Genomic DNA, 8,959 nt, shown 5'->3' on the forward strand with positions numbered 1-8,959 from the left:
ACCAAGGCGTTCCCAGGCCAGCCGAGAGATATAATCTCTCCAGCGTGTCCTGGGTCTGCGCCGGGGCCTCCTCCTTATGATTATTAAAAAAACATTATAAATTTGAACCCTTTTGTAACACAAAAGGTCATAGTCCATCCAACGGGGTTTGTTTTTTGTTTTGGAAAATTTGAAGCGAGAAGGCCCGATGGCAGACCTAGGACACGCTGTAGAGGTTACATCTCTTGGCTGGCCTGGGGAGGTGTTTCCCAGGTTAGCTGAGGGAGGTGGCTAGGAAGAGGGAGGTCTGGTTTCTCTGCTTGGGCTGTTTCCCTGCTACTCGGCCCCAGATAAGTGATAAAAAATTGGATGAATGTGAAGGTTCTCATTCATCCAGGTCATGGCAATCTACGCAGCTTAGAAAGAAATGGGTTCAGAGTGGAAGCAATTTCTCTAAGTGATGTCTGTTTTTAGAGTTAACTAAGCAAGCACTGCTTGCCCTGTTGGTCCTGATAGAACGCTACTGGTTAGAAGATATTATATACTAGGTTGCATTGACTAAATTGGACTTCCATAAAAAAGGTCCCCTTCTGAGTTCCTCAGAAAGATTAAACATGGTTTGATGATGGCCCAAAAAGAAAGGGTGGTTCACTGCTGGGTACAGAAGATGGTTGTTGTGGGTGTCAAGGGCAAAATGCTGTTAAGACAATGTGGCCTGATGCCTTGTAATATACCATGCCAGAAGGCCTGCTTCCCACACAGCATAACAAACGCACGTTAGAAAAGTATATGATTATAGTGACATGTTTTTGCAGAAGGTCATCTGTTCTTTTGCCCCACAGCGGTGCACTTATGGAGCAGTAAAAAACTACATTAGTCAGGTGCCAAAGTCAGGCTGCCATTCAAGAAGTTAATGAGGTCTAAAGTCGTCGTAGCTAGACCATGGCAAGCCCTGCGAACACACTCCTGGACACAACACATCCAAATGGACAGCAGCCGCTCAAGTGGCTAATTGGGAGAGGGGCAATCAGGGAACACAACAAACATTGCACCTACTGTGTATCATCGACCTTGACTCCAATGCCAATGCACACAAACACAAACACACATTCTCAGAGGGGGAGAGAAAAAAGAGAGAGAGAGAGGGAGAGAAAAAGCAGGCACACTGCATGGAGCCGTGAGGCATCACATTAGCACACACTGGCCTCCATTTTATCTCCTGTGGTCTTTGTCAGTGTTGCCTTTTTACCAGTTGGGAGCCAGCAGAGCGGGGGAAATGTGGCTTGGATTCCAATGTCTTGTTTAGAAAGATTGAAAATGCTGTGTCATTCCCATTATTGAAGTGCACAAACAACAACCTCCTTTGTCACTATTCATTATCAGGGATTATGATTGCTTTCTGTGCCCTTTGCATCTATCCTGCGAACAAAGAAAAACAGTAATGCAATAGTGACAATGGGAGCTTTTACAATCCCTTTGAGGAAGTCTGCAGTGATTAAACCACAGGTACACACTCATCAGCCACTTTGTAGTTACATCTGTTCAAGTGCTCATTAACACAACTATCTAATCAGCTAATCACATGAAAGCAACTCATTGCATTTAGGCATGCAGACCTGCTAGAGAGACCTGATGAAAACACCTGCTGAGTATCAGAATGGAGAAGAAAGGAGATTTAAATTTAAAGAAGGGAGATTTATGGTTTATTTCAAAGAGCTGCTAAAAGCGTTCAGAGTCTGCTGACAACGTGACAACAAGGAAGGTTGTTTCAAAGTTTAGGAGCCACAATCTAAAACGTAATACAAAGGTAGGGACACAGCGGTGTAAAACACACCACCACTGGATTCTAAAGCAGTGGAGATGTGTTCTCAGAAGTGACGAATCATGCTTCACCATCTGGCAACCCGAAGGATGAGTCTGGAGTTGGTAGCTGAAGCTGAGCAGAACAGTACTGTCTGACTGCAAGCTGACAAAGTTACAGTTTGGTGGAGGCTGGATTATAGTGTGGGATCGTAGGGGAGGGCTTCTTGGCCAATATCATTGTCTGATCTCACAAATGCAGTTCCGTAAGAATGGTCAAATATTCCCATAAACATACTCCAAAGCCTTCCGGAAAGCCTTCCCAGAAGAGTTTAAGCTGTTATAGCTACAGAGAGTGGGCACATTAAATCCTATGGATTAAGACTGGGCTGACAGTATCAACTTCATATGCATGTGAAGACAGATTAGTAAATACTTTTGGCAATAGCGTGTAGAATAAGAAAGAAGAACTGGACCAATGACTAAGCTCTGAGGCATCTCACATATTTGAAGTTATGACAGCGACATCTAGGTAATATTACATTCTGAGGTGTCTGTCAGATATGCATGATGGGATCGGTTGCAGAAATATTAATCCAGTTCTGTAATCTTTCAAGATGAATGGCGTGATCACCAGTAACGAGAATAAATAGAGCAGAATTAAAATATTCACCTTTCTCTAAGTGTGTAAAAATATAATATTAAAATATTAATATGGAAAAATGATAAAAATATAGTTTTTGCAGACCGGATTGGAACAAATATAGTGTTACCCTCAACCAGTCCAAGTAGCTGATAGGCAGCAACTTTCTTGAGGATTTTAGAAATAGATGAAAGTTTCGAAATGGGTCTGTAATTGTCCAAACCAGTGCGGATTTTTTAAGCAGATGAAATGCTGGCTGTATTAATATTTATTAAAACAGTTCAAGCCTAATTAGCACCATGGATCACTACTCTATAGAGATTGGGCTCTTTTAAAAGATTTGGCTCTTTTGTCTAGGCCAGTGTTTCCCAACCTTTTGGAGCCACGGCACATATTTCACATTAGAAAAATCACACAGCACACCACCAAACAAAAATGTCGCATATCGATCATTTTTCCCAGCACACCAGGCATAGCGGAATTGGCTCAGTTTGTCCCTAGTTTCGCTTTCTTCTGACCACTACTCATGCTAGGGCCTTCATCTGGGTCGGGGTTTTCTCCAGGGACCAGGTCAGATGGATTAGTTTTTCTTTTCTTTTCAAATACTTAATGAAGCGCTTAATAGCAATAGATGTCTCACTCACAGCATGACTATTATGTAATTTCTTCTTCGTCTTCGTCTGTTTTACTTGCAGTTGGCAACCCATTTAACTAGCGCAGGTAGTTGTACTGCCCTCTAGTGGAAGAGAATGTAATTGTTCTGCCTGTTACTCACGCCAATCGCTTAGAGTACTAATGAGGTGAAACCAGATAATCTTCCACGGCACACATGATGATTTCTCACGGCACACCTATGTGCTGCAGCACAGTAGTTGGGAAACACTGGTCTAGGCATCCTTCGAAGAGCTGGCTTTTCTGTTTTAGTCTAACCATTCAATTATGAATGGTTTGTGTGTTTAGATGATTTTTTTAATTCAGTGTTTTCATAAAGCCTTATTTTTATGCATTTACTGCTACTGGGGAGAACATACATTGGCTTTAAGGCCTGGACAACATTTTGCAAACTTGGCATTCTACAATAAATGCTCTCTGAAAAAAATTTGTAGTATATGTCCCATTCCTCATTTTACAAATTCTGCACTTAGCTTTGAAGTCTCCAATATCACTGACATGCAGCCAGATGGAGCTCCTTTTCTGTTTTTGCATGTTCACTTTTTCCCAATGCACTGGCACCTGGCCTGTACAACTGCACTTGCTGTCTTCGGAACATCCTATGCACATAGTCCTGCTTTAGTTTGTGTCAGCCCCAAGCCCACATCTTTTTTCCTGTGAAGAAACTGACAGATGTTAAGATTCCTTATATTGTTTCTGTGGGAAACGTAGTTGGAGTAACCTGTTGTGATGTAAAGTAGTTGGGTGTGCTTGGAAAAAGAGATGCTTAAACTTGATAATACTGGGACTTTAACGACACCTTAATTTTGTATAAAATTGTGCTGATTGCATCTTATAATCAGCTTGTTACAGTGTTTTATACATACAGTTTGTTATTAACACTCAAAGAGACTGATAATCAGAATACTTTATTAATCCCTAAGGAAACTACGTGGGTTACAGTTTCTCAAAGACAGTAACATTAACAGACTACACTAATTAAATAATACAATATGTTACACAGTTTACAAATTAAAGAAATAGCACTAATATATACAAATCACTCAATTATAAATATCAAGAATGATAGATAATAATGGAGAGACGTGCAGGAACTCTTTAAGATATTTGGGAAGAATAATGTCGTTGGGGCAGTAAGAACTATGCATGAGAAACTATATTCATAAACTCAGTCAACAGAACAAAAAGAAAGCCCTAACAATAACAGACATGGCTGAAACATCATGGCATCTTTTATTCAGTTTAGTTCCATTTTACTTATATATTTATTTATATAGCGCCAAATCACAAAAACAGTTTGCTTTATACTTTGCAAGGTAACGTAAATACACCAAATAATACGAAGAAACCCTCAACAATCAGGTTTAGGGAGGGGCAGCCATCCACCCACGGCCAGTTGGGGCTGAGGGGAAGAAGAAAGACACGTTGTAGAAGAGAGAGAGTAATATTAATGGTAGCACTTTCTATTACAGCTCGGTTATGAAGTGGTAATAGTAGGGTAACAAGGTAGAAACAAGAAAGTAATGTGCTTAATTAAGAAATTATTAATTACACAGAAGGTACCACAGGTGGTAATAAGTAGGAAACAGAGATGCAAAATGCAAAACTGCCCATCTCTATTTAATAACATATTAATAACCTTTTAAATACAAACTTAGAAACTGTTGCGGGTGTTTTTCAATTCAATTCAATTTTATTTATATAGCGCCAAATCACAACAAAAGTCGCCTCAAGGCGCTTCATAGATCCAGAGAAAAACCCAACAATCATATGACCCCCTATGAGCAAGCACTTTGGCGACAGTGGGAAGGAAAAACTCCCTTTTAACAGGAAGAAACCTCCGGCAGAACCAGGCTCAGGGAGGGGCGGGGCCATCTGCTGCGAGCGGTTGGGGTGAGAGAAGGAAGACAGGATAAAGACATGCTGTGGAAGAGAGACAGAGGTTAATAACAGATATGATTCAATGCAGAGAGGTCTGTTAATACATAGTGAGTGAGAAAGGTGACTGGAAAGGAAAAACTCAATGCATCATGGGAATTCCCGGCAGCCTACGTCTATTGCAGCATAACTAAGGGAGGATCCAGGGTCACCTGGTCCAGCCCTAACTATATGCTTTAGCAAAAAGGAAAGTTTGAAGCCTAATCTTAAAAGTAGAGATAGTGTCTGTCTCCCGCAGGGTTTTGTGTTCTAAGCAGGAATCCCTATTGGTGTTAGATTTTACCATGTCAGCCAATCAAAAAAATGATAAGGCAACATGTGGCACTTGGTTGTTAAGGGAGAAGGGGAAGTTTTTAGGAGTGACACCCGTGACGGAAAGCGGGCGAGTGAAAGACAGAGAGAGAGAGTGAGTTTTCATATGTGAGACATTAGTGATGTTTAGCGTGTTTGGAGGCTGTAGTTAGTGTGTTGTGTAGTTATTGTCTTGTATTGAGTGTCAGTTAGACTGCTGAATTTCATATTTGCTCTCAAAAAGCCGTCAAAGGCAGATTCCAGTGTAAACGCTGTTCCCACATGGAAAACTGGACTGATGCACCTCCTGCTGTCAGACCTGCAGGGTTTAGGCCTGTGGTATGCTGCTCTGTCTTATACTGAACACAAACTACATTTTTTGGGACTGGCACAAATAATTTGTGTGCCTTATTATTTGATGCAGAACACCTGATTGTTCTGTAAATAGATTTAAATGGTTATATAAAAAACGCCTGAGGCCTTGGCTGCATTTTTAGGTAAATAGTACCATATAACTTTGTTGTTTGCAAAACTTGTGCATAATGTTTAGAAATGTACAATTTCTATTTGCATTTCAAGTTACGAAAATGATTCATTAAACATGTTTGTGGGTTTTACAGTAAAAAATATAACTTTTGTTCTACTTGGATTTTGAATTTTTTGTCTGAATTTAGATCAACTGTGCTAATATAGTATACCAAAATGAGAAAATAACTCAAATTTCAGATATTTGAGGTTGTGCTGAAAATAATGATACCAGACAAGGCAAGACAAATATATTTTAAAGGTGAAATATGGAGATAAAATCAAAAGTAGTCAAAAACGGCCAATTATACCCTGGACCCCAGAGGGTTAATATCACCAACCATTCCCATTTTATTACGGTGCATCCATATAAATGGCCCACCCTGTAGAAATCTAATAAACCGGTCAGATTCTATGCTATTTTGTCACCTCCTTGTCTATTTCTCTCCCTTTTTCTCTCTCTTTCAGATAACTTGTGCAATGGGAAGTTCCACAAACACTTGCAAGACCTGTATGCCCCCCTGGTAGTCCGATATGTTGACCTGATGGAGTCTTCCATTGCTCAGTCTATTCACAGAGGCTTTGAAAGAGAATCATGGGAACCGGTTAAGTAAGGACATCTTTCTTTAATTTACCTTTGCTAATTTTTTCTTTTTCTTGAGGATCAAACCATATTGATTGGCACACATCCATTAGCATTGCTTTGTAGTCCTTGTCAGCAACTTTTGTAGCATAAGAACATGCTTATTTTTTAATACATGAAATTCATTTAATCCATAATACATATACAATTGAGTTTATACAGAAAATTTATGTCTGTTTCTGTGCTCACAGAAACAAGTCTGAACCTGATTTCAGATTTGCTTATCCCACACGTGCCTTATGCAATTATATGTCACTTTCCACACTCCTGCCACAAATACGGTACTTCACCTTCTCCCTATAATTCTATTGTGTAACACCAGTAAGGACCATCTCTTATCTGCACCACATTTCCACCACTGTCAAAAGTTTTAACTCATCACCTTGAATCTTATTTTATGGAACAGGAAGATGCTCCAGGGAGCCAAGGCTAGCAAGTAGTAGATGAGGGATGGGGCAATTATGTTGATGGGCCAAAAATGTCAGTGTGAAATGATGCAGACAACTCAGGGCAAGACAGTAAAACTCTGACCTTAAGCCCTAAGCAGAACTGCACATTACTGTGTATGTTCCTGATAAAAGTTTTAACTATGCGTCTATTGAATTTTAGTCTTGTAGACTCCACATAGCTCATTTAGGCTCAGCCCATGGATTAAGGGCTGGGGTAGGGGCTCAACATGGGCCCTACCCTGGGCCTTGCTTCAGGGTGAGGCCCCAGTATGTGTACTTCAGGCAAGGTTTCCTGATTCCTTGTTCTCATCATCAGAGGGTTTTTTTCTTTAATCACGATCTTCAGACCTTGGCAATATTAAGTGGAATATATAGATAGTACCCTTTAAATGTCACACTGGAGCAGTAGTTCCCCTTTTCAATGAAGGGGTTAGGAAGCTGTGCTTTAACATTGGGGGACCACAATTGTTAGGAAATTACATGCCTTCTTATGAATGCAATGCAAAGCTTGTTCTGTATTTCTGGCAAACGGTCAGGCATGTTCATGTCAGGTATTGCACTCAGTCTGCAAAATCTACAGATTATGATACTAAGTGTACTGAGGTATTAGTAGACAGGTGGCGCGAGACCCACAGGCTCAAGCAACATAACACCTACAGCTCAGGCTCAGGTGGTGTGGTACTCACAAGCTCAGGGTCCAGCAACTGGGGCTGCATCACACAGCATGTAGTCTCCTCAGGCTGGGGCTGCTCAACAAGGGTTCCACTGGTTCTGAAGCCTTCTAAGCTCTGGGAAAACACAATGAGCAAAGCAGAAGAGAGACGCTTTATATGCCACTATCTAGGGGCAAGAAAGTACAATAATAAAGGTTAAGAGTGGGTTAAGGGTTAAGGTCTTGCTCTTCCATTCTCCAAAACCAGAATCAAATTCACAGTTGAAGGTAAAGTTGACGCGTTGAGGCTAGACTAGCTCAACCAATCAGGGGAGAGACTTGCAGAAACACTGTTCGGCCAGGGCAGTAACAGAGGAATGTCAGGATGCGGAGGCTTTTTCTGCACAAGGAACAAACCACACTGGAATGGTAAATGGATTGTGTTAAGAAATAAATATATATTCTTAATGCTTATTTACTGACTATATTGTTTTATGTATTTTAATAATAGAGGCCTTTATAAACAAGGCCCAGAGTTGACAAAGAACTAGGTCAGAGGGTGACAAGTTGAAGTTAGAAAGAAGTAAAGAAAAGGGGAAGTTTAGTGCAGAGCTGCACAGGAAGTAAGACACAAAGAAAGAGCAACTGGTACCATACAAGGAGTTGTTTTGATCGAAACTTAGCGTGTGACGTAGCTGAACTATACATATACACATTCACCTTGTGATTTTTCCAGAGCTGCGGATGTGTGCTTGTGCTGCAGTTCTCCATTTCCGTAAATGTAAAATAAAGATCATTTTTTGAGTTTTGACCACACTGGGTCCAGTTTTTCTTTTCCGCCAAAAGAATTAAAAGAACTAAATTTAATAATTGGTGCCGTGACCCGGATTCTTTTGCGGCTGAGAGGATAGATTGGCTTAAGGTGGGATCTGATATGAGGCGAACAGGAGACCGGTCTAAAAGATTTAAAGGTTAGCACAAGCTTGTTCAAGGAAAACACAAATTTGTGCATATTGGATGAATTCTAAATTATCTGTTTGCCGAATGGAAGATCCTTAAATTGGCTCAGGAGTGGTGAAATTAAAGTAAATTATAAAATCTGTTAAGTAGATTTCAGGTGAAGACCCTTATGAAGAGAACATCGAGGGAACAGTTTTACCCTGCCCGGGATAGGGTTACCGAAGCCCCGCCCTGGAGCCAGGCCCGGGGAGGGTGCCCGAGGGCGAGCGTCTGGTAGCCGGGAGTGACCCGACAATTTCCGGGGACGAGGTCACTGAGGCTGTTAAACAACTCCTTGGTGGCAGGGCCCCTGGTGTTGATGAGGTCCGCCCCGAGTTCCTGAAGGCTCTGGACGTTGTAGGGCTGTC

At 41.1% G+C, this 8,959-nt stretch overlaps 1 protein-coding gene across 3 annotated transcripts in view; it reads left to right on the forward strand.

The window, feature by feature from the left end:
- The window catches only part of LOC102293437 (calcium-dependent secretion activator 1), a 338,778-nt gene that overhangs the window by 262,495 nt on the left and 67,324 nt on the right, over positions 1-8,959 (forward strand). For all 3 annotated transcript variants that reach the window (XM_014339718.2, XM_042228110.1, XM_042228111.1), the window contains one exon: positions 6,317-6,458. In XM_014339718.2, coding sequence (XP_014195204.2) covers positions 6,317-6,458 — 142 coding nt within the window. The remainder of the gene's footprint in view (positions 1-6,316; positions 6,459-8,959) is intronic.

Source organism: Haplochromis burtoni, unplaced genomic scaffold (genome assembly GCF_018398535.1).
Source record: "Haplochromis burtoni strain Fernald_Lab_line unplaced genomic scaffold, NCSU_Asbu1 Contig_304, whole genome shotgun sequence".
NCBI lineage: Eukaryota > Metazoa > Chordata > Actinopteri > Cichliformes > Cichlidae > Haplochromis > Haplochromis burtoni.